The 26,906-nt window shown below is 44.5% G+C and overlaps 1 protein-coding gene across 3 annotated transcripts in view; it reads right to left on the reverse strand.

The window, feature by feature from the left end:
* Positions 1–1,894: 1,894 nt before the first annotated feature.
* pi4kab (phosphatidylinositol 4-kinase, catalytic, alpha b) overlaps positions 1,895–26,906 on the reverse strand; it is a 44,458-nt gene continuing 19,446 nt past the window's right edge. The window contains exons 23-56 of one of the 3 annotated variants that reach the window (XM_006640117.3): positions 26,809–26,891; positions 26,625–26,695; positions 25,887–26,011; positions 25,591–25,672; positions 25,166–25,249; positions 24,444–24,533; positions 23,968–24,087; positions 22,268–22,282; positions 20,654–20,746; positions 20,255–20,411; positions 19,587–19,714; positions 18,145–18,303; positions 17,683–17,834; positions 17,130–17,237; positions 16,850–16,977; positions 14,645–14,803; positions 14,349–14,428; positions 14,009–14,208; positions 13,374–13,464; positions 12,318–12,485; positions 11,477–11,530; positions 11,048–11,168; positions 10,613–10,742; positions 8,152–8,222; positions 7,549–7,621; positions 7,291–7,361; positions 6,871–6,980; positions 6,111–6,215; positions 4,852–4,977; positions 4,356–4,476; positions 3,677–3,836; positions 3,172–3,261; positions 2,890–2,973; positions 1,895–2,495 (exon numbers count right to left, since the gene is read on the reverse strand). In XM_006640117.3, coding sequence (XP_006640180.1) covers positions 2,444–2,495; positions 2,890–2,973; positions 3,172–3,261; positions 3,677–3,836; positions 4,356–4,476; positions 4,852–4,977; positions 6,111–6,215; positions 6,871–6,980; positions 7,291–7,361; positions 7,549–7,621; positions 8,152–8,222; positions 10,613–10,742; positions 11,048–11,168; positions 11,477–11,530; positions 12,318–12,485; positions 13,374–13,464; positions 14,009–14,208; positions 14,349–14,428; positions 14,645–14,803; positions 16,850–16,977; positions 17,130–17,237; positions 17,683–17,834; positions 18,145–18,303; positions 19,587–19,714; positions 20,255–20,411; positions 20,654–20,746; positions 22,268–22,282; positions 23,968–24,087; positions 24,444–24,533; positions 25,166–25,249; positions 25,591–25,672; positions 25,887–26,011; positions 26,625–26,695; positions 26,809–26,891 — 3,661 coding nt within the window. In that variant the 3' untranslated portion in view covers positions 1,895–2,443. Of the gene's footprint in view, positions 2,496–2,889; positions 2,974–3,171; positions 3,262–3,676; positions 3,837–4,355; positions 4,477–4,851; positions 4,978–6,110; positions 6,216–6,870; positions 6,981–7,290; positions 7,362–7,548; positions 7,622–8,151; positions 8,223–10,612; positions 10,743–11,047; positions 11,169–11,476; positions 11,531–12,317; positions 12,486–13,373; positions 13,465–14,008; positions 14,209–14,348; positions 14,429–14,644; positions 14,804–16,849; positions 16,978–17,129; positions 17,238–17,682; positions 17,835–18,144; positions 19,113–19,586; positions 19,715–20,254; positions 20,412–20,653; positions 20,747–22,267; positions 22,283–23,967; positions 24,088–24,443; positions 24,534–25,165; positions 25,250–25,590; positions 25,673–25,886; positions 26,012–26,624; positions 26,696–26,808; positions 26,892–26,906 lie in introns of those variants that run through there. The other 2 variants (XM_006640115.3, XM_069182082.1) reach the window with 2 other exon arrangements.

A 26,906-nucleotide genomic window follows, 5' to 3' on the forward strand; every position in this document is an offset into this window, starting at 1 on the left:
ACTAGCATCAGGGATGCGCTTTTATGATGTGTTATACGAGAAAGCATTACTCTTATTGTTTTACTGTTCTTTGAAAGGATTTATTTTTAATATAATAAACATTGCACGAAGCACTAAAGCCATTTAATCTTGCAATTGATAAGACGAGCTGAATTAGTTTCTTAAGGTTGCCAAGCATGGTGGCTTATGAAGGGACAACGGTTGGGTTTTAAATTATTACGGTTGTTTGCTTTACAAATACACACGGTTAAATAATCGCGTCTGTCATATGAGATGCAGAAATCTAAAAATTGGAAAATTAACCACCTAATATATTTTCCAGAATAAAATAGTAGTCATGTTTTTATATTCTAAAAACGATACATGGAGTTTGTGTATTACCCAGTCGTTCAGGATTTATAATTTATGGATGTCCTGTTACATGAGTCCTCTTACATGTACATGAATACAATGTATTTGTTTGTAACTTGCAAGGTCATCTGCTCAGCAGATATTGCCAGGAACAAGAGTATTTTAGCGTTTGAAATCCTTGATTTCACATCCTCTCGTTCAGACGCTCTTTGACATCTCAGTGCATTCAGAGAGGAGATGAGCAGTGTTGTGTGACATTGTGATGCTCATCTTCTGCCTTGACAACCCCTCCCGTTAGAGAATTCTGTTCCTGTCTCGGTCCCACGAGCAGTGATCCGTCTTCACGGCTCCAGCAGCACATGACTGAATGGCAGGAGGCTTGTGGTGTGTGAACCACCATTCCAGAGGGGGTAATATGAGAGGTGGCATTAGCAGGTAATGGGCTCTAGCACGGCTGCCTGAATGAACAGACCAGCGCAGCTCATTAGGAGCCAGTTACCCCAGTTAATCCAACCCGCTGCCACCACTGGGACCTGTCTCACCGAAGAGCCAGGGCTCACGCCGACTGGTTTACATGAAGCAAGGGCGTTAGGGTTGAAACCAGGGTTAGTTCCAGGCTTCTGCCAAATCAGTATAACCTAAATTGTACACATTCGACTGGCCGATCATTTTCCCAGTTCCGATCACTGGTCTTCTCTCATATCTCTTCTCACACTTTGGTATTCAGCTTTTGAAAATTGACATATATATATATACACATTTATATGTTTTGTTCACATTATTTTTTAGATTCTCATCGACGATGGTGAGCGGGAGACCAAGCTCTGTAGTGTCCCACAGGATTTGAACCCACAACCCTCCAGGTCAGACCCCAGAGTTCTAGCTACATTTCACTGTTTTTCCCCCAATCTGTTAAACCCATGATTTAGTCATTGTGCAGGAATGTCATTAAGTTTGTGCCCCTCAGAGGTTCTTCTTTTCACTTAGAGATGAAGGAAAGCATGCACTGGTTTACTGGTTTGGGCCCAGATATTGCTTTTGAGCTTCTGGCCTCGAGACCTTTTACCTGTTCTTTCCCCTGGTTTTGGGATTCCAAATTAACACCATCTTGAAGACACTGATAAAGATTTATTACTTCTGTCCTTTTTTTTTGTACTGTAGTCCAGGGTTCTTTGGCATGAATGAATAATCAAAGCTTATGGAGGCCCTCTGGTGTTCACTAGTTTGCATTGGAAAGTATATTTGCATTAAACTGAAACTGCCTTACTTGCACCCATACAACACAGCACCATACAGTAACACACAACAGTATACTGTGGTTTTTCATTGCACCTGTGAAGGCAAACAGGTAATTGAGGTTATAAAGGTGAGATACAAAAATGCATGTGATGAAATTTAAGAATTCAACTTGAGGGGGTTGTGCAAGACCTGTCAAAGCTTTCAGCTTCATGTCACGCTCCAAGAGTTGTCTGCATTCTGTATTAAAAATCACACACACCTTAACCGTATAACCCAAATAATTTCACAGAAAATAGCCCGGTAATACTTTTAAATCATTTATTTCATATAATTTTATACAATTAAAAACTTTGTCATGTCCTTCCCAAAACATACATTATCCCAGAGATACATTGACATTTCATTTTTGTTACTATCCCAATATAATCACAAACAGATTACAGACATTAATGCAAGTAACTTTTACAGTGTGAAAAAAAATTCACCATTTAGGTACTCAAGGTAAGTCTACATAATATATTCCAGAAAACTATTTGCATAAATTTGTTTAAATATACAACGGATACTACAGTTAGGTCCATGGTCATAAAAACTGTCCTTGGGGACAAGGGACAAACTTCGTTCCAGCCTTTTGTTCCAAGTACAGCTAAAAAAAATACTCCCATCACAGAAAACATCTGAAGATCAAAATTTACTCAAAAATAAATTAAATGGAATAAGTAGTCCTTCGATGCCCATACACTAGACATGCAAGCAGAATATAGGAAGTGTTTTATATTTAAAGTGCACCACATTCTGGACACTACTGAAATGTGTGAATAAAAAGCAGAGTTGTTTCCGATATATTCCTTTCTCAGTAGGGAATCTGGTTTTGGTAGTACTGGATCATGTCGTAGGTTTTACTCCTAAAAAAGCAGGAGAGAAAAACATGAGATATTTGGTAAATTGGTTGCTGAAGGATGTGGACACTATATTACCTTTGCAGTGCACTAAGAGGGGCTGCGAGTGTCTAAGCGGTTTAGCATGCTGATAGAGAAAGTAGGTGCGTCACTCCAAGGGCTCATGTAAAGGGCAGTGCTGGGAAACTGGATAAAGCTCAATGATGAGAAAAAATTAAACCCGACACCCACAAAACATTCAAAACGAATGCTACCAGACAAAGCAATTCACAGACATTTTTACAGAACAACTACAGAGAGGAGCTACCCGTCTACAGAAGTGTGGGAAATTCAGATGTGAGAAGAAAGATCTTGCACAGCTACACTCAGAAGGCTAAAAACAAAACAGACCAAAGCTCACCTGCTACTGAGGAAGCAGCTCTGAATGACTTTGATAATGAAGGCAGCAGCCTCCTTTTCACTCATACTGGGGTTGAACCTTTGCCTGGAGAGAAAAACCATGGTTAATCTCAAGACTCCTCACAAAAACAGCATCCATAATCTGCAAAGGACACGGTGTTGGTTCTACTGCCTTTGACTCTCTCCTCAGCCTCTTCTGCAGGTTTCAGATGACCTACTCTAAGAGTTGAGATAAAGGTAGGGCTCAGAAAGTGTCACGTTTCACGTGGGAGCTCCATCTTACTTGAGTAATTTTATTGTTTGTCCGCGGAAGCAAGGCAGGCCTGTATCCAGCATCAGGGTCACCAGAGACACAACAGCCTCCATGTAGGGCCTGCAGGGCAGCACACAGGAGAGACACGGAGAGATAGAGGTATTAATAAAGCCATTGACACCTCCATGCAGTACAGAGAATAAACACACGTACTATGCCATCCCTGCTTTCACACCTCTTATATTCGTTAACTTCAGGCCAGAACGTGCAAAGTTAAACATTTCAGCCACATCTCATCCCACCAATAACGCCGCCAGGGTGGGAGCTGACATTCAATAATGCAGGCATTTCTTCTCAAGGCGAGAAAGGCAAGTTAAATTAAACAGGAAAAAATTATTAGCACAGGCACGTCGTTTGTATTTACTCCTCCCTCTGCCTGCAGGTTCGCAAGCTTCCTTTGAGATTGGCTGAAAACTGGACCAGAGCAAAGCCCTCCCCAGCGCCCCCTGCTGGCCCCATCTCCCCTTGCACTCACCGCACGGCCAGGTACCCCCGGACACACATCTCCATGAACCACTTGAAGGGGGTTGCCTCCATCTTGCCCCCCATGATCATCACCATCTCATCGGTCAGCTTGATGTCCGGCTCCCAGCCCAGGTTTCCTCCGGGCGAGCTCTCGAACATGAACCCGAAGTCTAGGGGTCAAGCCCGCACAAAAAAACAAATCAGAAATTCAGACCTTGTTGCACAACAGACAGTGTGCGGAGGAGTTTGTGCGTGAAGCGATGAATGAAAAGGTGAACCCAGCGTGTCCTGTGCTCTCAGGGGCCGGGAACTGGCTAGACCTCTATACCTTTCTCACTGAGACTCTGTGCCTTGGCAAATTTTGACCTTGCTTTCATTTTCTCAGGTATGCAATTTCTTTCTGTAAATGTTAAGATAGCACACAAAAAAAAATGTCCTAAATCATCACTCTTTGTGTTAATGATAGCTTTGCATGATTTGAATTCTGAAAATAAATGTTTTATTGACAACCATAGTAAAGTTGTAAACTTGAACTGTGTGATATTTTAAAGGTGGTCTGACTTTTGTGTGTGTGTGTGTGAGTGTGAGTGTGTGTGTGAGTGTGTGTGATGAAGTTCACTGCAAGACTCTGTCCCTTTCTGGAAAGTAATTCCACAACCGAGACTCCGGTGGACAAGCTGGTAACTGACCGATGTGAATGAGGTGACCCTTGCTGTCCAGCATGATGTTTCCGTTGTGCCGGTCCTTGATCTGCAGCAGGAACAGGAGCAGGCTGTAGGCGGCCATGCTGCGGATGAAGTTGTAGCGAGCCTGGAGCGGGAGACAGCAGAACAGGTGGAAACTCCCCAGGGAATCGCACATCTGGGCCACATTCCTTTCCCTAACCCAGCCATTCATCAATACCAACATCCTTTCTGCTCGGCCTTTTGCACGGAAAAAAACACTGCCAGACAGAAGCCATAAATGAATGTCTAGTTTAAGCAACATCTTCATATTCAGCACCTTGAACAATCTGAGACTTCAGCAGAAAACCTAGTCTTTACAGCACTTAATTCAACCTAAACTGGTCAACAAAGACATGCAAGAAGGGCGCTGTCAAGACAGGAAAGCAAATCCATTAAAATTCCTGGACGCTGTTAAAGCTGCCCTCTGGAGCAGCTGGGTGAACCTTCCTGTTGTATTTACCTTCTGGAAAGCAAGCGTGGACTCGTCTCCATACTGGTTCCTGAAATAATCATACATTCCGAAATCCGTCTGTCTGCCCAGCTGATCCCGGGACTTGCAGTCTGGAATGCACTCAATCACGCCACACTGTTTCACGGGAGAGGAAAAAGAATGAGGCCATGTTAGTTATTTCATTTAACACAATACGTTATGAGGGAAAGGAAAAAAAAAACACTGATACATTTATCAGCAGTGTAATATGCTGCTATATGCCCACCAGGCAAAACAAGTTTCTTTTTTTTGTTTGTTTAATTTAATTAATAAAAGACAACACACTTGCATTGCAGATTGTCTAAAGGGAAAGTTAGTAATTTACATTTCCATTAATTTTATATTCAATTCAATATTGCATCACAGAAGAAGGTGATTATCTACAGCTTGCATTCATAATGCCAGAAGGACAAAAATGTAATTACAAAACATCCTATCCACAAGCACAGTGTGAACCCACAAGACTCCAAAGTCTCTAGCCTGAATTCTGGTTTTGGGCAGATAGAATGCAAATCCTGAAATGCATAATCAGGACTTTAACTATAATTAATAAAGTGAGAATTCTCCAACTCTGAGATGAGCAAAAGCAATAACTAAATACGAGAGTACAATATGCACAGTGTGTTTTGATCTTAAGTCTTTAATTTCATGGTTAGGAAAAGGATTATTGGAGGCCATTAGCTGATTCAATATGAATCAATATGAAAGCTTAAGGAGAGGTACAATATATTACAGAACTGGACAGAAGATGTCACTATTAAAAGCAAACCTGACTCCGACACAATGGAGCTGCACATACAGAACGGGAAACTTCTAAAAAACACCTTCCCCCCACTGTATCTTCCAAATAAAAAAAATACTGCAAGAACAGATGTTGAGTGCTGACTTTACACAGAGCAGATCATAGTGTTGGATCAAACATAAATACCAGAGTTTATAGAAAACATTTTTCACCATATGTTGGAAATATAACACTGGTTTAATTTTTTTGTAAAAAAAAAAGTAAAACAAACAGAACTTGCAGAGAAAGAGCATGTGGAATTCTTGCCTGTATTTGTGACCCCTGACCCTGAACACATCAAAGACATTCCACAATGGGTGTTTCGTACATGTGCCCATTTGCACGTGGTAGTTTCACATCTTGCAGAAATTTCCCAGCACTCTTTCCATTACATCTCATCATGCTTCTACCACTCCTCCGGCCTTGCAAGACTAACGCTTTCACTCACCCCAGGGGCTGTAGCCACCACTCTGTAGGGGAACACAAACAGGTCCAGACCCACCAGCTGGAAGATGTTCTTGAACAACCCAATGATCTGCAGGGCTAACATGTCCTGCAAAGGGAAATGAAACAGAAGAAATGTAAAAACAAATCCATGACCGACAAGAAGTTCATTTTCGCCCAATAGAAGTCTCATGCCCAAAGCACAGGCTGAACTCTCCAATCTAGGCAATGTGGGTTCAAGCTTGGGTTGTGTCACGAGTGACGATTCCTCACGGAAAATCCTGGTCATAGAGGGCTTATGGGACACTGGGATTAGTTGCCCAGGGCTCTTTCAGCTCCTGGTAACGGCTCTTGTTAGATGGCCAGGGCACTTTTGGTACAGTGCTGTTGGCGAGAGAGGCACTGATCCTCGAAGCACAGGGCTGGAGTGCCTGTGGCTTGTTAAGAAGCAAGAGACCCAATGGGCAGGTCCAAGAGGTCCACCTTCACTGCTACATTCTCCCATGTGCAGTTGCAGGGTTCATAGACGGGAGCCACAATGTGGAAAATGCACGGTTGGTGATTCCAAAACCAAGTGGGTACAGTATACCCAAAATAACTGTCCTTAAATAACCTGCCCCTCCCTGCCTGCCTGCTGCTAAACTGTGCATTAACTGTCCACCGACAGCCCACGCACTGCAGCAAGTCCATCAACAGGATAATCCAAGCGTGTTAAATTAAAACAGTTTTAAGTCACACGTGCATGAATCCCACCAGACTCATACCTGTCGGCAGTCATCACCAACTTTAAAGATGGCTGCCTGCCAGCAGATTCGCCGACTTCCTTCTCCAGTCTCATCAGCCTCGTCGATCGAGTCCGACCGGCAGCGCAGTCCTGGGCCAGAGGACAAAGGAACATTGCTTTCCCAAAATCTCAAAAGGTGGAAGCAAAAAAGGACTAGAGGACAGGCACCTGTGACAGTGATGCATGGCCATTCTACTTGTACAGCATGAATGTTCAGCACAGAGTTGGTCAAAACGGAAGTTCAATATTTCTGCATTGCTCACAGGTATTGACAAATCAGCCCATCAGTTAACAACCCCAGGTCAGTATTAAGGTTAAATCTCGTGACGTTTGTGGATTTGACAAATACACATTGGCCCACAATGTGACTTAGTTAAAGGCACTGATGCCAGTCACCTACCTTCTTTCTCCAGCTCACTGACACCACAGCGCTTCACTTTGAACTTTGCGAGGTAAGGGGCCTTAGCAGCGCTGAAAGAGTACAAAAACAATATGTATGCACACTTCTTGAGAGTATTTTGTGCTTCACATTCAAAGCTTTAAATGCAATACAGCAGAAGCATCTACAGTCAGTGTTTTCTCTGAGGCCAGTGACGGTTTCACAGCCATCATGTCACAACGCAGAGCGCTTGGAGACAGTGGGGTAGGAGCTCCGTACCTCTGCATGGGAGTTCCAGACTTGTAGTCGATGTCTAAAACGATGGCTTCGGGATTGCTAGGCAAATAGCAGCCTGCGAAAACACAAGCCGGAGCGTTTCAATCCAAATTACGGCCTGTGTGATGCTTTCTAGACACCAGAGTACAACATTAAAGTTAATATTTTAATGGGTTAGTCTGAACCGCTGTTTTACCAGCCACTAATGCTGGACTACATCACTCGCCACTCACTAATGCCAGAGTGACTAGCTCATAGTGGATTTCCACTGGGGGAAATCGGACCCTCCTGGCTAACAGGAAGCTGCCCGGAGGTGAAGTCTGGAACTAGGGGCGAAGGGGGTGGAAATCTTTTTTACAATCCAAGGCAAAGAAAATGAAGAAATACATCAAAGATAGTAAAAATCATCCTTCTATGATCAGTTTGGAAATGACACATAGATTTAGCTTTATCACAGATTTTTGGATTCAGCTCCAGTTTAAAAGAATAAGTTGTTTAAATCACTAAGAGCAAGACTGTTGAACATTCTTAATGAGGACGCATTTAATAGTAAACTTGTGACATTTATGACACTATAGACACTATGTGATTTTAATAGGATGTTACCAGGCTGGACTTTAATCTCAGACAGAGCTTTCAGACAGGCTCTCTTTCTCTCCTCTCCTTTAGGGGAAGGCCTAGAAAAACAGAATTAAAAGTCAGAAATTAAGGTGTGTTACTCGGTAACTGGGCACAATTAAGTCGTTACCAACATGATACAAGTGTGCACCTTTTGCATGATTTTGACTTGCATCCCATTTGCTATTCCACAACGACAGCACAATGGTAAACTAAAGTACTTAAGTGAGATCAGGTTTACATTTCAATACATGTATATAAAGATATAACTCAAAGCACTGACAGAAAAATCAGAGGGAGTAAAATTCAACAGCATGAGTGCTTTGTTGTTTGGTTTGAAGTTTTCCACAAGATTGCATCGCATAAACTCAAATTATTGCTCTAATGAGGCAAGTGGCGCTGTAATTACACCTGTGGGATTAAGTCAGGCAACTCAAAAGCATCTCTTTATCTGGCTTAATCAGGCCTGTCAAAACGGGTCTAATCACGGATCTGTAAACTGGTACCAGCATCTCTGCAGCTCACACTCACTGCTCTTCAAGGGGTTAGAAGACAATTGCTAAAAAGCACCTTGTCTGAGAAAAATTACCCAAAAAGTTCCAGGAAAAGAAAACAAATCTCTAACAGCCAGCGGCAGGGTTTTCTACCAATCCAAGTAACGGGTAATATTAAAGGAATGTATGAAATGTCTGCATAAAAAAGACATTGAAGTCATTTGTTTGTTTTTGTTTTCACTCCATTTCCTGTACACCCCATGAAACCAGGACTCATTTAAAATCCCACCCCAGTCTGGGGTTAAATCCCACTCTCGCTTGCATTTCTGTTTTTTTCTGTAAAAAGAAAGAAGTGCTGCTGTATTGTGCGTATGCTTCCAACAATTGTAAAGTAACACAAAAAGGTTTTCATTGTTGAAATCCCATTTATACAAGCAGCAGGACTAAGCCACTAGGCTTAGAAGTCACTAGGCCAGAAGCACAGATCCAGAGTTCATCAAGTTTCTACTTACAGGTCTTTCACGCCCTGACGAGCCCTAAAGGGTTACTGTAGGAGTCCAGGACTACTGCAGGAGACAATCTGAGTGCTAATTGAAGCTGACCTCTGGGCGATCTGATCTAGCCAAGTGAACTCTGATAACACCGGGCACCACGTTTAAGAACATTTTCCAAACAGCCGAGCCGTCCTTCTGGTTTCAAACTATGCAGCGCCATCCCAGAATCCACCTTGATCGCCTGAGGGAGCCTTGGCGCGCAGGCGTGGCCTCGGGACAAGCAAGGGCGAGCTCGTGCCCTGTGTCCTCACTAGTGGCATCACTGGGGAGTACAACAATACTACCAGGCATGACGAAGACGCACTGTTAAGGGTTGTGGCAACGGCCCAGAGGATTACTGGATGTGATTTACCACCACTCGGTGAGATTCACAAGATCCACTGTGGCAATGAAGCCCAGTCCATCATTCAGGGTCCCAACTATCCCAGCCAAAAAATCTGTCCTCCTCCCACGTTCTGGCAAGCAGTACCGCACTATTAAAGCACGGACCACCAGGCTTAAGAACAGCTGCTACCCTACTGCATCCTCGACAGCTACTTGCAACATCTCAGACTCGATGCACGTCTGCACATTTTGCATGGTCTACCATGTTTTTCTTTTCCCCACTACTGCATTTTTATTATTATCTGCAACATATTTATAGTTCTGGCTGTTATGAGTTCTTATGTTTGTGATGTACTGTCTCCATTGGTGGTGGCTGCTGTACTGTGCATGTCCTGAGCAATCGGCGTCATTAAGAATTCCAGTGCACATAAGGCAATAAACTCCTCTACTACTGTGTCGTTACACTGTCATGCGTTTAGCCTCGGCCTTGAATGCAATGCTCTGTTCTAGAAGACGCAGCTACCCGAGAAGGCCGAGTCTTTCTACCTCGGCACATAAGCAATCCTGTCAGGTAAACTGTTTCTATTCTATTTTCATTTCATTCAGTTTTGTATAATTAATAATAATAGCTTACACTTATATAGCGCTTTTCTGGACACCCCACTCAAAGCGCTTTACAGGTAATGGGGATCTCCTCCACCACCACCAGTGTGCAGCCCCACCTGGATGATGCGACTGCAGCCATAGTGCGCCAGTACACTCACCCCACACCAGCTCTCAGTGGGGAGGAGAGCAGAGTGATGAAGCCAGTTCAGAGATGGGGATTATTAGGAGGCCATGATTGGTAAAGGCAAATAGGAAATTTGGCCAGGACGCCGAGGTAACACCCCTACCCATTTTGAGAAACACCCTGGGATTTTTCTATATACAGTAGGTAGGGCAGAATAGATGTATACACATATACACGTAGACGTATACAGGTTTCTCCAATGCACGTCGGATCCCGTATTCCCCGCGTTGGACAAGGGCCTACTATACTGTATTTCCAATTTCGCGGCAAGGAGTTCACTCCCGTACTTGATGATAGCGGAGACGTTGGTGATCTTGTTAAAGAAATCAAACTCCCTCTGGTAGAAGTCCTTGGCTGGGCCAGACAGGGATCCAGTGATCTCTTCCACCAGCTGCTCCAGCAGATCCCCAATGTCGGCTGCAGAGAAAAGAAATGGGATCAGGGGGGAAAAAAAAGGACATTTCGACAAACAATGCCAAAAAACAGACCCAGGGACCACAGCCTCATTCCTTTAAGCTCCATTGAAGTCCTCTGTTCTTTCAGACCAGTTTAGCTTTTGTTTAGGCTTTTTGCTGTCTAGAAACTTTTTTCTTCAGGCAAACCTGCTCATCTCTGAAGCAAGCAAATGATCCAAGCAATAACTAACCTTTTAATTTACATTAGGGTAAGAATAAAGGATTGTGCACTGCAGGGGAGCTGTGAGTGAGACGTTTCCAACGTACGGTCTTTCTGGTGTCCTTCCTCATCCAGGTAGATGTTGGTCTTCATGTTCCAGATAAACTGGTGGGCCAGGAGCTGGGATTTGGCTGCTGCCCACAGAATGTACTCCCTGATGTAGCCCATCTGCAGGAGCCACACAGAGAGATCAGACACGAAACACATTCGTCCGGTGCAAGAAGAAACACTCCTGTTTGCTGTTCCCTTTGGATCAATACGGAGTCTGTCCTCGTTTTCCACTGGAAAGCGCAGGAGACCTTTTAAAGGGCTTTTCTTAATTACCACCCGCACACTGAAATCCAATCCTCGCACATTTAAGCAAGTTTAACTTGCCAGTTTAAACATAAAAAATGAAGAGTAAATCAGCGTTCAAACAACATTAAAATGAATGAATCAGACTAAACACAAATCATTGTAAAATGTAGATTTTTCACCTTGTCATACCGGAGAGATTGGACAATTTGGGGAATGTAGAATAAAATAGCATCCTGTCAAAAAAAGAATTTGTTAATACAATTTCTCAAATAATGAGTAAACAAAGTTCAAAACATCCATTGTCTTAAAGACTGCAACTATTCTCTGCCTTTTTATAATCATTACACCCAGGGATTAATTAAGAACAGACTAATTAGACTAAAAGTCCTAATTACTAACAATTAGTAACAGTGAACCACAGTGAGACATGACTAAATGAACCACTTATAACAATTTCTAATTAATTTAAATCACGACTAGAACCCTTTTTTACCTCAAAAATAAAAATAATTGTGAAGTGTGTGAGGGTCTCAAAATTGTTGACTAAATATTCTGGGAGCCAAAAATCTCCACGAAAGCTGTGAAATAAACCAAGAGTGGCTTCCTTATACACAGAATCTACACAATAAGTTGCCTGCACTGTGACTTACAATGTTTAACGTTTCAGTTGTGATTTCTTCTGGAATAAGCGTAGGTAACAGCAAATTTGCACTAATCAAATTGCATCTAAACATCTACGTGCAGTTAAAGTGAAGAGGAAACTACCTGGAAGTGCACTAGAAGCTGAATACAGGAGACACGTCTTTACCCAGAGGGTTGTAAGAGTGTGGAACAAACTACCCAGCCCATACGCTGGCTTCTTTCAAGAAACAGCTAGATGAGATCCTAGGATGAATTAACATTTACCAAATGGGCTACATAGGCTGAATGGTCTCCTCTGGTTTGTGATCTGTCTTATGTTATCACATTTCGCTACACACCACAGGTGAACTTTGACTACAGTGAAATGCTGCCACCTACAGGTGGGAATGAGCGGAGCACTTTGACTCCGTACTGCGCCGTCAGCGGGTGTGGAGGGTACATGCTGGAGAAGTAGGACAGGCCAGTGGGGGGATCAGTGGGTGCCCAGCACAGAATGTGGCTCAGCTCAGGGGAATCGGCATCTATTGTGTGCCACGTCACCAGGTACTGCAAAAAGAAAACCACAAATATTAAGCCTTTCACTATTTTATTGTGTGAATGATCTTGTCTAGATTTACTGCACAGTATGAACTGGGCTATAATGTATAAAGGCTTGATCCTACAATTTTCAAGCAAAGCACCTTTTCAAGAAGCTCAACACAGTGGCAGCAGTTTTTCTTGCAGACAAAGAACTTTAGCAGACGCCTCATGCATGTAATATCAGATTACCACAACGCCCCTTAAAAGAGATTGAAAGCTTATGTCTCTAACAGACTCCTGCCTTTCCTGTTGTTCTGAGCTCAATAACTTAACTGTACAACACCGGAAAGCTGTGCTAGTCCAAAGAAGTTAAAGTCCCATCCTTCAAGCTGCTGACTCATTGAACTGCTCTGGGAGTTGTCAGTGTGTAAAAGAACACAAGCAATTAAGGTAATTGGCTTGTAGATCTCCTGTTTGCACACAGAGACGACTAAACTGTGCACTGGGAACAAGTTCTGTTTTTCCCCAGTAAACAAATAAAGTGGAGCCAAGAGCTTTTCTGTCGATACAGATATTGTCGCAATGATCAAATAACCGTAAGCAACTTTCCTCAGGGACGCAAACAGAGAAAACAAACTCTTTCATTACATGATGGAAAACAGACTTAATGTCACTGTCCTAAACATGCAAAAAAGGGGCAAATCTGCACTTAAGAAACAGCGACTACCCAGAGCTATACATCTCTTTAATACAAGGAAAAATAACCATGTCACACCATGTTTATTCAGGAAAATACTGTAAGGAAGAGCCAGCAATATGCGTGTTTCAGATAACTGAATAGAGTCAAGAAAGGTGAGCTGAATGTGACCAGCTGACTCTTGACCTCTCTAAGTGGTGATTTATGGTCCATCTCACCTTCACAGCTTCTGGGACATCGCTGACCGCTCCAGGGTCCAGGCGGACCAGACGGGTCACTTCAGTCACTATAGCTTCGGCGTTCTTAAACCTGCAAACAAAAACCACGACATTTCAGCATCAGAGCGCCAATCACAACATCTTAACAACAGGCTAGCCTTCCTTCACTTAGCAAGCAAAAGAGATTTAACACCAGGGAGCAGGATAATAAAGACACTTTTCCTGAAAGGGACCGTTTCTAAAAAGAGAACAACCGGTTATGTTAGACTAGATTTCAGACACGAATCCCTTGCCTTGTTCAAAACAAAAGGCCATGAACACCAAAGCCCTTTAGATGACACTTTGTAATGATCACCAATTTTTACCACCGAAAGCTTGTGGATCAATGTGCACAACTGACAAGTTGTATAGAATATCCAGTCTATAGAAGTAGAATATCCAGGTAAAATGGGTCCTGGCGTGTCCGTGTGTGTCCTGTTCAGTGTGTGTCCTGTTCAGTTTATACCCTGCCTGCTTGCCTGGATAGGCTCTTGAATCGGATGCTGTGCTCAGAAAATGGATGGATGGGAAATTTCCAGGTACACAAACAGGTGTTTGGAAACAGTATATCAGCTAGGGCCCTAGTGCTGTGTTACCTGGCGGGCAGCTGCAGTGCCAGGTAAGGCGAGATGCTCCAAGCCAGGTTGACGTTGTCCTTCCACTGCTTCTCACTCAGGCTGATGTACTTGGACCTCCAGTTGGCGATGCTGGTCTCCACTGACTGCTCTGTGGAGATGGCCAGCTCTTGGGTGGACAGGGGGTTGTACCACGTGGTGAGCCGCTCTATCTCGCTGGCCTGGAAGACACAGGTTGCAATGTTTCCTCTCTAGCACAAATCAAACCCCCTGAGCCAGGGGCAAAGCAAAGAGGCAGGAACAGCAGGCTGCTGTACTTGTCTACATGACAGAAGTACAATAGGGGCACCGTCAGTCTTACCAGTAAAGCCAGGAGTAATGTCCGGCGCTTCATGTAGTACTTGTGCAGCTGAGTTCCCCTATTGCTTTTCTTGGACAGTCCTATAATAAAAAAACTAGTTATGCAACTACCTAGGGTGTCAAGAACATATCTGATCTTCACAAGTGATCAAAGACGGAATTGTAGAATCCATTCACAGTGGAATTATTCATCAGAACAGGTGCTGGTTAATGGTTTTGTGGATAAGCCCGAGTGACAGCGCGCACAGTGCCATTACATGACTCAGACAGATCTGCAGTGGTCTGTGGACACTCGACCTGATTTCTTGGAGATGGTGGACATGCCGCTGGACAGCGGGTACGTGTTGATCCAGCCCTGCGTGGTCTGCTGCCGGGAGCCGACGGCAACGTCGAGATTGTTCCTGGAATCCGTGACCGTCATCACGGACAGGCTGTTCACAGAGGGGTCCTGATTGTCTGCGGGCAGAAGGGGGAGCTCGAGTCAACAGCCTCGGGAATGGAGCACCAAGTGGACCCCTGGGGCAAAGGGGACCACCTGAAACCTGCTTCTTAAGCAGGTAGCTAAACACATGGCGAGACCCAAGGCCTGCTCTCAGGTATAGATCTGGTTAGAAAAACACATAACCTAAACAGATTCAGTCTGTTTTGAGGACACAATCCAGTCTCACGTAATTAAGCAACATCTCAAAAGCCTAAACAAGCCTCATTAATGGGCATTACCAATCATACCTTACATTCAGCCATGAATGGGCAACCAGCAAGCAGCCCACTCACTGTACCCCACTACTGCAAGCAGAATGTTAAATTGGAGAGATTAAAGTAGCGGAAATGAGGAAAAAACTATTTTTAGATTTGCATTAGGAAAGGGACAGATCTCTTCCCAGACAAAAATCTGACTATTCTTCCCGACACTGGTATTTAGAAGTCAGATTCCTGCAACTGTGGCTGTTGCACCAAGACCTACAGATGCAGCCAGGCGCATCAGGAGCAGAGTGACTGTAGTGGGAGTGATGTTTTAGCTGTCATTCTGTGTAGCTGGTATGCAAGGTGCACAGCATATAACAGCAAACTGCTGCTTAAATGTCAGGATGGGGGTGGATTTAAAGGTTAGATTGACACAGTCCTATCATTGTAAAAATTTCAGTTCTCGTATATTTAGATTAATGGCTTAAACACAAATGTACGTAGTGGGTCTCCTTCTGCTTGTAAAAAGTACTTTGGGATCCTTCGGGGTGAAAATGTAAATAAAAGAACTTAATTATAATTATATATAGAGCCATAGATTTATTGGTCTCATTTAAGTCCATGATTCAATTAACTTAATTCAAGCTTTATTGTCCCATTGGGGAAATTTGTTTTACAGCACAATCCCAACATAACACAATGACAGGCAAAGGTTTATCAAGAAGTCAGTGCAAGGGTGAAACAGCAAGATAAGAGAAAAGATACACTGTAATGATACATTGTTTGAAAGAGGTACTGCAGTGGGGATGAACGATTTCCTGTGTCTTATTAGTATTACACCTGGGGACACAGAGGTGTCTCCCAGATGGGAGAAGTGTGAACTCTTGGTGGAGGGTGTAGAGACTTAATCCAAAACACTTCTTGCTTTGCCACCCTCTGTGGGGGATATTTAAGGTAATTTGATTTGCCCCAATTAATTTGCTGCATATTTTGACTTGTTTGTCCAGCCTATTACAATCAAAGATACTGATGATACCCAACTAGCAAGTGTGCTATGTTAAGACACTTTCAATGAAAGACTTGCAGAAAAATGTTTGGATGGTTCTGTCTAGATTGAAATAGTGTAGCTTCCTTAGAAAAAAAAGAGTCTGTTTTTCTTTTTTACAAATTGTGTAACAGCATTTGTCCCAACTCAGGTTTTTGTCTATGACCAGTCCCAGGTTCTTGTAGTCATTGACAATTTCTACGGTCTGACTGTTATTCACAATAAGTTGGATGGGGGTTGCATTTTTCCTGAAATCAGTGATGAGTTCTCTATGCAGTTAAATGTTTTAAAAATAAAAGAGCTGGTCATATTGAGTAAAGCCATTTAGAACGGGCCCATGATGGTTTTCTGGGTCCCTTAATAAACTGCCCAGGGCTGTGAATTGGCATCCAAACAAGTTACATGGGCCAAACAGCCTCCTCTCAGGTGTTTCACACTGTCATGCATTCACGTCTTTGAGAGGTTCTTGCATTAGACTTCAGTTATGGAGAGGAGGAGAGCTTTGAATGCGATATAAATACCCACATTAACGCACGAGCCGGGCACACATGCTCAAATCCCTTAGCGAGTTGCATTTTTAAAAATAGTTGGATGTGACTTTTAAGATGCCTCAAAAGGCTCTGCAAATGACTTCACCGCGTGGTTACCCACCAGTGCAGGTCTGTTTTCTGAAAAGATCCAAGGTGACCCTTAAAAGCGCCGACATCGGCCACCGCGCAAAATCCGATGAACGAACGGAGCACAGCTGGGAACACGGCGCTGAGGGAGCTCACCAGGCGGCACCAGCTGGCTGGCAGCGAGGTACTTCTTGTCCGACAGCATGCTGGCGTAGAACTTGATCATGATACTTATGTCCTCACGGAGACGCTTCTCCCCCTGGGTGGGGAACTTCGGAGCGATGCTGCAGGGACACAAGGAGGAGACAAAAAAACCCAGATGAAACCCAGGGCTTAAAACATCTGGCACTGCAGGAACGCAAGTGTGAGAGCTAGAGAAACCAGGGGCACCTGCACGGCGAACGAATATCGCCTCCTTCCTCTCTCCGCGCTTTACCTGAAGTAATCGAAGACGGTGGAGTAGATCTTCTCTCGCAGCACGTTGCGGATGGTGGCGTTGGTGACGACGTCGGCGTGAAGCAGCGCGAGGCCAAGGGTCAGCAGCCTGAGGAGGGATGAGGAAGTCAGTCAGAGGGATTACGACTAAAGAGATGATAATAATAAACTATTTTATATAGCGCCTTTAAAGCTGGCTTCTCATAGCGCTTTACAGAATGACAACAACAAAGAATACACAAGATAAAACACAATTACAATACACAAGAGGAGACCATGGATGGGGGTACTAAAAAAAGTAGAAGCAGAGGGGTAAAGAATGGAACGAGTTCAGTAAAGGCTCTTCTAAAGAAGAAGGTTTGAGTCTGGATTGGAAGTTTAGAGAAGGTGACTCTGATATCCTTGGGCAGAGAGTTCCAGAGATTTGGGGCATTTCCTTGCTCCCCCCCCCAAAATGCCACCAATCTGGCTGGTGTCAATTCCACAGGCGGTTCTGCCTCGCACTAGCAAAACGGCCGGTTGTCTGGCGTGAAAGAAAGACGCGGCAGAGGCACCTGAATCTGGGTCCGATGGCAGCGACGTGGCGGTTCAGGCAGCACTTGGACCCGCCGACATTCAGAGACAGGGACCTCTGCAGCAGGCTGGCGAAGATCTCCACCTGGTCCGCGCTGCAGTACTTGGCGATCTCGAACCGCTGCACCAGAAACTGAGGGACGCAAAACCGCGTTCAGCACCAAATCGCCAAATCGCTAAAAAATAAAAAAGCCTTTTCATACCTAACAAAATCCAACTTCTTTAGGGGAAGTTCATACAAAACATCTCAAATAAACTATAATCCACTAAAGCCTAAAGAGACATTCAACAACATGCAACGGATCAGCTATCAAGCATGAAACCTATTTTTTTTACTTAAGCTTTTTTAACTTTTAAGTATTGTTGCCAAGAAGTGTTTTACTGACGCAAGCATGAAACACATCATGCCAAGGTTTTTATCCCAGAAGACCTTGCACGCGCACCTCGATCCAGATGTAATGTGGCGTGACCTCGGGGGGGCGGGGAATGGGCTGGCTCTCCTCGGATGCGGCCAGCGGGTCGGCCTCCTTCTGCATCTCGGAGAACAGGCCCATCTTCAGCTCCACCGTCATGTGCCACGCCCCCGCCATCTCTCGCATGAACTAGCGCCAGAAAGACCGCACCATCAATAAAAACAGCTACATCAACCAGGTAAGCTGCCCTAGTAAAGCATACTAGGCGTCTGCCTGTTCTACACCAAATTAAACTGATTGGTAACAAACACCTCAATCTTTAATCTGGAAGAAATGATTGAGGCTGACTTATCCCTCCCATTTGAGATGAGACCAGGTGATCTTGTGCTCTACAGATGGATATGCAGCCATTTACTTGGGCACTGAAGACAAAAGCTGATTGTCACAGGAAAAGCATTAATGGATGTCAGGCTTTGAAAGTCCTGCCAGCAGAAATGGGCTATGAGCACTGCAGTTCCAGCAGGCCAGAAGCACAGATGCAGACTTGAGTGAAAAGACATGAAACTGCAGAGTGGAGGTGGACTCTAGAGATATCCCAAAGAGCCAGGTGCAAATTTTGTGCCATCAGAAAAAGTAAAACTCAATCAGATTGAAGCTCCACACTCTACAAAGCTCTTTTTACCGTACGGCAATGAAAAAAAAGTGCCAAACAAACATTTATTTTTGTACAGCAATTAAAAAACTTTGAGTTTTTGGACTAAAGGTAGCTTTCCTACAATTCAATACAGGGAGGTGGCTCTGAGGCTAAGGATCTGTGCCCGTTGCTGGAAGGTTGCTGGTTCATATCCCGCGGCAGGTAGAAGAATCCTACTCCGTTGGGCCCCTGATCAAGGCCCTTAACCCCAACTGCTCCAGGGGCGCTGTACAATGGCTGACCCTGCGCTCTGACCGCAAGCTTCTCTCCCTGTCTGAGTGTCTCTTGGAGAGCAAGTTGGGGTCTGTGAAAAGACAAATTCCTAATACAAGAAATTGTGGCCAATAAAGTGATCTTATCTCAATAAAAAAGGCGCCGTCCTTCAGATGACACATTAAAGCAAGGTCCTGACTCTCTGCAGTCGTTTCTTTAAAGAGTAGGGGTGTTACCCCAGTGTCCTGGCCGAATTTCCCCCTGGCCTTTACCAATCATGGCCTCCTAATCCCCATCTCTGAACTGGCTCCATCACTCTGCTCTCCTCCCCACTGAGAGCTGGTGTGTGGGGAGCGGACTGGCGCATCTTCCAGGTGGGGGCTACACACCGGTGTCCCTTGTACCTGTAAAGGGCTTTGATTGGAGTTTCCAGAAAAGCTCTATATAACATTTAAGTTATTATCAATAATTATTAAGATGGTAACTACTTTTTAAGAAATTGTTTTTCTTAAGAACAAAAACCCGAGCCCTAGCGTGTTCAGGAGCGTCCTCGACGCAGCCGTACCGGGACCTCCACGCTGTTCCGCGCCGCCAGGAACCACTCCCAGCAGGCGATGGCGGCCTCCATGCCGTGCTCCGTGAACATCTTGAGAGGGGCCCAGCACAGGTGGTGCAGGAGCTGGGGGTCACAGTCTGCGGGAGAGACAAGCGGGACGGCGGGAAGAGATCAGGACCTGCGGCCGCGGCGCACGCAGTCGCCGAGACGGGAAAACCCACTGCAAACTCAAAGGCGGAGCAGCGGCCAGGGAGCTGGACTCGAGACTGAAGAGGTGGGAGGTCACGCCCCAGCAGAGACAGTGCTGTGCATGGTGCTTCACCCACATTGCTCTAGCAAAACACCCAGCTTGTGTCCGTCGTGCATCAGTGGGTCCCCTTGTAACTCACCGCAGATAAAAACACCAGCAAAATAAAATGTGTAAAACAAAAGAACTGAAATATCAGACCGATTTTAAACTGAGTATGGGTAATACCGGTCAGGTCATGCAATCTATTTGTTTTACTCTGGACTGCACCATTGAATAACCCAGAGAAACAACTGTGCATACTGTACAAAAGCATCCGAGAGGTTTTGATTGCCTTTTTCAGTCCGAGGATAATGTTGTTCAGCTTCCCACAATGCATCACAGTATGATGTAACATCCACCTCCCGCCGATGCCCCGCCAGTCCAGTACCTTTCGAGCTGATGAGCAGGGCTGTCAGCTTGAACATGGCCTGAGTGTACGCTTCGGGCTGGGCGGCAACCAGGGCGTCACTCATCTGCTTGATCACCAGCTTGTTGAGATCAGAGGTGCTGTGTGTGGCTTCGGAGAACTGGATCATCCCCGAGACCTGCGCCCAGAGAGTGACCGAGTGAGGCAGACGGAGTGAAAGCTCCGCACAGCTTCCCGAACCTGAAACAGCCCGAGAGCTCTCCTACAGGCGCAAGCCTGAGAGAAACAACTGCTGCGAACGTTAAGATCTGACTTGCTTCAAGCACGTTGCTTAAGTATAAATGTTTAAATCTGGAGGTGGGAGGGCAGCACAATTCTGACGCTTCTATAATGCTCTGGAAGGGGAGCCACTTCTTTTACCTCTCCGGCGTAGCGATTCCGAAGGTTCAGGGATGCCATGAAGTTGGAATAATCTTTCTTGACGCAGGCCGGCCTTTCCGTTAACTGGGTCGTCTGCAGGATGAGCCAAAAAAAGAAGATCCTTAGTTCAGTAATGCAGATGCAGTCCCATGACGTGATGAACACAGATCCTCTGTGGAGTGTTTTTGAACCCTGAAGATTTAGCAAAAAATGTTTGATTCTTCCACAGATATTTGCATATTTTTTAAAAGCTGCTGAACAGTTCAAAACTAAAATAACTGATGAAGCCTTCCTGGTCTCTATTACTTACCTGGATAATGCACAGACCTAGCCTCAGACTACCACTAGGCGCTCCAGACAGTACCCCACTGTGCCAGCACATGGCCTCTAGACTGTTTTTTCAATCTTTGATGGATAATTCTAAGATCAGTTCATACCCAGGTATGGGGCAAGAGTGATGCTAGAATGACTTACTGAAACAGTACTTTGCTATCCATGCTTGCCATAATGTACAATGTTATATCTCACAATAAAAGCTCCTGACTAAACTGGATACCTTTCAAGCTTCATGCACTTTTCAGGGTTAGCCTCAATGAATCAAATATAAGACAGGACCTTCTCCTGTTATGCCCCCAAGCTCTGGAACTCTCTCTCCGAGGATATCAGAGAGTCACCTGCTCTAAACTCCTTCAAATCCAGACTCAAAACCCTCTTCTTCAGAAAAGCCTTTACTTAACTGGTTCTATTCTTCACCCCTCTGCTTTTCTTAGTACCACCATCCACATTCTCCTCTGTATATATATTGTAGTTGAGTCTTATCTTGTGTATTCTCCCTGTTTATTGTTATACTCTTCTTATTTATTGTTATTGTCATCCTGTAAAGCGCTTTGAGAAGCCACCTTTAAAGGCACTATATAAAATAAAGTTTTTTATTATTATTATTATTATAATAAGACAAGGTCACCGCAAACTGTTGTAACACTTTCTTGTTCTGATGTGCCAGAATAACCTTTGGATGCATCCACAAAGGTTAAACAAGTCAGTGGATGACTTAAGGAAGTTAACTAGTTAACTAGGGCCCAATCTGTTGTAATCTGTAATCTGCTCATCAAACACTGAAAAATACTATAAACAGCAAATGAAATAACTATCAAACCTGAAGTAGCTTTCCAGTTCACTCAAATCAAAGCTATGGAAATGTCTTTCAAATGCTATTCCACTGACTTCTGAAATGTCCGCAAAGATAGACATCCAGTGTTAAACTTCCAAAGTATACATTTTGTAAAGATGCCCTGTCAAAAGGAAGCCGTTGTGTGAAAAAAGCAACAGGCACCAGCCCATTTCAGGTACCTTATGTAGAAAACACTTGATTTTCTATCCCAGAAGACATTATTTTCTCTCTGTTATTGCTAAGCAGACTAAGAGATGTCTGCGAGGACGGCTGGCTCTTTCAAGGACTGAAACCCCTGGCGTGTACAGTACTCACACACCCCGCCACTGAGACACGCTGCAGCGAAAAGCAAAAACAGAGGTGATGTGTATGAAGACCGCTAAACACGGCACGTTGTCGGGGATGACAGGACGCGTGGCAGCCATGGTGTGGGTTAGACAAACCTGAAGGAAAGCTGGCTGGTGGAGGGGTACACACATGGCAGGGCAGGGGCAACAGGCGAGATGCACATGGAGGCGACAGGAACACAGTCACATCATCAAGGCAGTCAACAATGGGGAAATGGAACAAAACAGCATGAAGCAGCATCAGGGATGAATACACATGCAAACCCACTGCAATCACAGGGAAAATGGCAGCATGGCAGCTGTCGCCTGGACAGACACAGTGACCCTGTTTCCCCAGGATGTTCAGTTCAATTCCTGCCCACTGTAGGCATACAGGCTCACTGTAATCCGAGTTCTGCGCAGCCTCATTGAGAACTTCAGAATGGACTATATTTATCCGTTTCCAAAATAGATCTTGCAAGCGGCTTTTTTCTGTAAAATGTTTCGACTCCTCAATATTAGACTTGCAAGTTTATCTCCCATTTCAAGATAAAGAACTATAGAACCCAGGTCTTCAATGTCGCTTAATTTTTTATAATTAATGCACCCAGTAATACAGAAATTTCTTTTTGTTAGTATCTAACATATTTAATACCTACCTGTAACACCTACAAGTCTCTATCAGAATCTTTATTTCAACATTTTGCCTTATTTAAACAATTCCGAGCCTTTTGATTGGGACAGGATAATATCTTTCGTTGAAGCAAGGCCAGGAAAGCTTGTTGGCTTTGATTTAACTGCACACTAAGTGGGCTGGGTGAGATCTAAGGGGGTCAGGTAAGCAGGTAAATTTGGGGATATGAGGTGGTAAGGAAGCCATCAGTCAAACTTGACATTTTCCAGGTTTTACGCTGAAATACCCAGTTCCCTTCACCAGCGCATACAGTTCACAGAGGGGGGAAAAAAAAAGAAAATACCCAGGAAGAACCAAAACGCTTTATCGTGGGAAAGACTTGCGCCCTGCTGTGCATGCAACCCCAGAGATCTGGCCAGACGCACTCTGTTGTGTGCACATAGGAAACGCAGCTGCAACTGAACCTTGAGCCCTCTCACTGGGCAGCACTCAGACTGACCCAGGTACCAGTAAGAACATCGAGCCCAGTGGCTCCACCAGTAAAGGCACTAGCCCGAGCCCCCTGTTGCAGGTTCGAGTCTGGATTTCCCCAAGCAGCAGCGCACAATTGGCTGATAAAGGATAAAGAGCAACGTTCTCAGCTCTCAGCAACACAGGGCCCCCTGCAGGCTCCTGGGAGCTGTCAGCGAAGGACAAGCGCCCCCTACAGTCAGCGCTGAGCAAGTTACAGCTGCAGTTGTAAGGGTGATATGAGCGTTTTTCACTTGATAATTCACTGAACAGGTTTAGGGCCATATCTTAAACTAGCATTATTCTTAGTACAGAATAACCTAGTTCCAGTCAAAGTAGCTTTTTTTTAGGGGAATTTACAACTTTTTAAGGCAGCTATGATCACTGCAAAATACCAGTGCACATCAATGTTCATCAGGTGCAGAAAACATCTGCATAAAAAAGTACTTTGTAAAAACTCATGTATGCTCCTAAGTACAACAGTTTAAATATTTTAAAACAAACTATCAGATGGTGCAGGACACTTAACAGAAAACAAGCAAAAATATGCATGCGCACACACACACACACACACACACACACACAAAATATCTCAAAAGGTAATGGTAATTCAGAGTGGAGCTGGCTACTGTAGGGGCAAATGTACAGTAAGGTCTCTCTCTTCCTCACTCACCCCCAGGGTGGTACTTTGCCGGTTGTAGCCAGCAAAGTGTAGGATGCTCTCGGTCGCCATGGCCAGGCCGGTGTGCTGGGACAAGCCCGAGACCCAGTTCTGGTGTTTGTTCAGATATTCCTTAACACAATGTTCAAATATGTTAAAACAACTTCAACAACATAAAAGTGCAATTCTACAGCATGTCCACAAGGGGGAGGCATTTGCTTTCCTAACAAAGAATCCTGCATTCATAGGAAAGTTAAAAAGGTAATGAAATGATTTGTTAAAGCAGCTGAGTCCTGAAGTGTATTTGAATTGTAGCAAAACTGTTACTTTTATACACAATCTTCCACCAATGCAACATGCAAACAAACGTGAAACAAAATAAAAAGACATGCATACAGACATAATAACAACTTTACACACTTTTCGCCAGTCTAACCCTAGCCCCACCAATATAAGTATCAAGGCTTAGTTTTCAGTCCTGCACGTACCTGAAGGTGTGACTTAGTGACAGAGGGCGCCCATTTCATTGCCTCTTTCAGAATCTCCCCACATCGAGCAGCAAAATCTTTCACGATACTCTAAACGAGAACCATGAAAACAGAAGTTGTAAAACCTAGAATTGTTCCAACTGTTCTAGAGCTCAAGTGACTGAATCCATGGAAAAAGCAGAAAAAGCAAAAGCTCTGACAGAACCCCCCCCCCCCACCACCACCACCAAATCACTGGTTCCTCCATCCCTCCAAGACTGCCAAAGGAAGGGAACCTGTGAGAGAGGGATCCCAGAGGAGCAGTGAACAGGACAGGATCCCGTGAGGGAGGGATCGCAGTGGAGCAGCAAAGAGGACAGGACAGGATCCCGTGAGAGAGGGATCGTAGAGGAGCAGCGAACAGGACAGGACAGTACAGGACCCCGTGAGAGAGGGATCGCAGAGGAGCAGCGAACAGGACAGGACAGGATCCCATGAGAGAGGTATCGCAGAAGAGCAGCGAACAGGACAGGATCCCATGAGAGAGGGATCCCTGAGGAGCAGCGAACAGGACAGGATCCTGTGAGGGAGGGACCGCAGAGGAGTGGCGAAGAGGACAGGATGGGATCCCATGAAGGATGGATCGCAGAGGAGCAGCAAAAAGCCCAGGATCCCGCGATATCAGAGGAGTTTCACAAAGACACAGCAATTCCAAGCAGCAGCGACAGCAAAGCTGAACCCACCTCTCTGGCTTCATATGTGTCTGGAACGGTGATTCTGTATGGTGTGTCTGGAATGTCATAGTATGGCGGGTCCTTGTGTATGTCCTAGGAACACAAACAACACGCATGGCCTGAAAGAGTTAGTCTGGTATTGAGAGTAACACACAAACACGTGCAAATACATGTCAAAGAGAATTCTTTGGAAGTTACATTTAAAGCAAATTCTCCAATACACTGCACAAATCAAATACTTACATAAATAGTTAATACATCTATTTGAATACTTTAATATTCTTCATTGAACCTGTTTTTTTCTACTCAATTATATGAAAGCTCACAATCTGATTTATATGCTTTGCCTGTTTTAGAAAAAAAAAAAAGACTAGGAACAATTTAAAAATCCTATTCTGCTTGCTTGGAGATGGGTCACAGAATTCAATTCGTACAGCGCTGAGGGACAGGGAGAGAGTCTGCAATATGTCCAGCATGGTTTTTAAAACTCTGCCACTCCACAGCAGGTGAGGGAACCTGAGGAGAGGAAAGGAGACACACATCTCAGTCAACGCGGCGAGGCGTGTAGAGGGTACATATCCAATATAAGACAGGATTCTTATCATGTTTAGAGACTACAGATCCCCAGTGGGTGAGGAGAGAGAAAAGGTTTCTGAAACAAGTGGTGGGTGTGTTGCGGTCCTACGGTCGCTTCTGCAGAGAGGGACGGCGCCGGCAGTGCCACACTCACGTCTCTGCCAGGCCCGAGAGGTACTTGTCTGCCACCCTGCGGATCCTCTTGTGGGTGTGGTTGAAATTGACCAACAGGAACTGAGCGTGCCTCTCCAGCTCCTCCTCGTGCTCCTTCGTCTTGGGCTGAAGAGAACGAGCGACAGAGCGGTTACAGACGGCAGTTTCTGGAAAGCAAGTCTGGTTTTCATTTCGAGAAGGGAGCTGCGTCAGCATGCGTAGGCTGCAAAGGAACAAGTTAAGGTTTATTTCGTGTTTAGAGAGAAGAAATTAAACAATTGTTCAGCCTTCAAACGTTGCGTTTCTTTTCTTCTCTTTTCAGCATGGAATAAACCTTTACTTGTTCCTTTGCAGTTTTTATTTTACTGTAAATCCTGACAGTGACAAATTTCCTGGCAAATCCTGATATATTCAGATTGAAGAAATCTAAAAGAGTTCACTTTGTGCCTTTGAGAATGCTTGGATCTGGTGTCCTTGTGATTTCTCTATATAAGATTAAAAGGTTTTAGCACCATCAGTCTGTCAGTGCAGGACATTCCCTTAAAGCCCTGGAATATATCTAGTTATTCCTCTCTCAGCTGATTCTTGGGGTAGCAGTATTTTTCTAGTGCGTGTTGACCGCAGTTATACACTTTATTCCCCAATGAGAAAGCAATAGCACCACCAACAACAAAGTGATAATGTTTTGTAACAGGGCACAATCATGTGTCCACAACGTTTCAAGATTAACGTGCAGTACCTTTTCAGCCATCATCTGGAGGAAAACCTCAAAGACCTTGTCGCCAACTGCTATCACACACTGCATCATCCCTGGCAATTGCAAATGATTCCGATTAGAAATGGATCCGACTTTGCAAAAAATAAAAACGAGATGCAGGCTGTGAATAACAAAGCATTATTGCCACTGTCCTGTATTCACCTACCTGACTTGTCTTTCTGTATGGCTTTGTCCTCGAAATATCGGAACATCACCTGGAAGCGATCCGGATCCATGGACCGCAGGACCCTGGGCAAGAGAGTG

This window comes from Lepisosteus oculatus, chromosome 22 (genome assembly GCF_040954835.1).
Source record: "Lepisosteus oculatus isolate fLepOcu1 chromosome 22, fLepOcu1.hap2, whole genome shotgun sequence".
NCBI classification, from domain to species: Eukaryota; Metazoa; Chordata; class Actinopteri; order Semionotiformes; family Lepisosteidae; genus Lepisosteus; species Lepisosteus oculatus.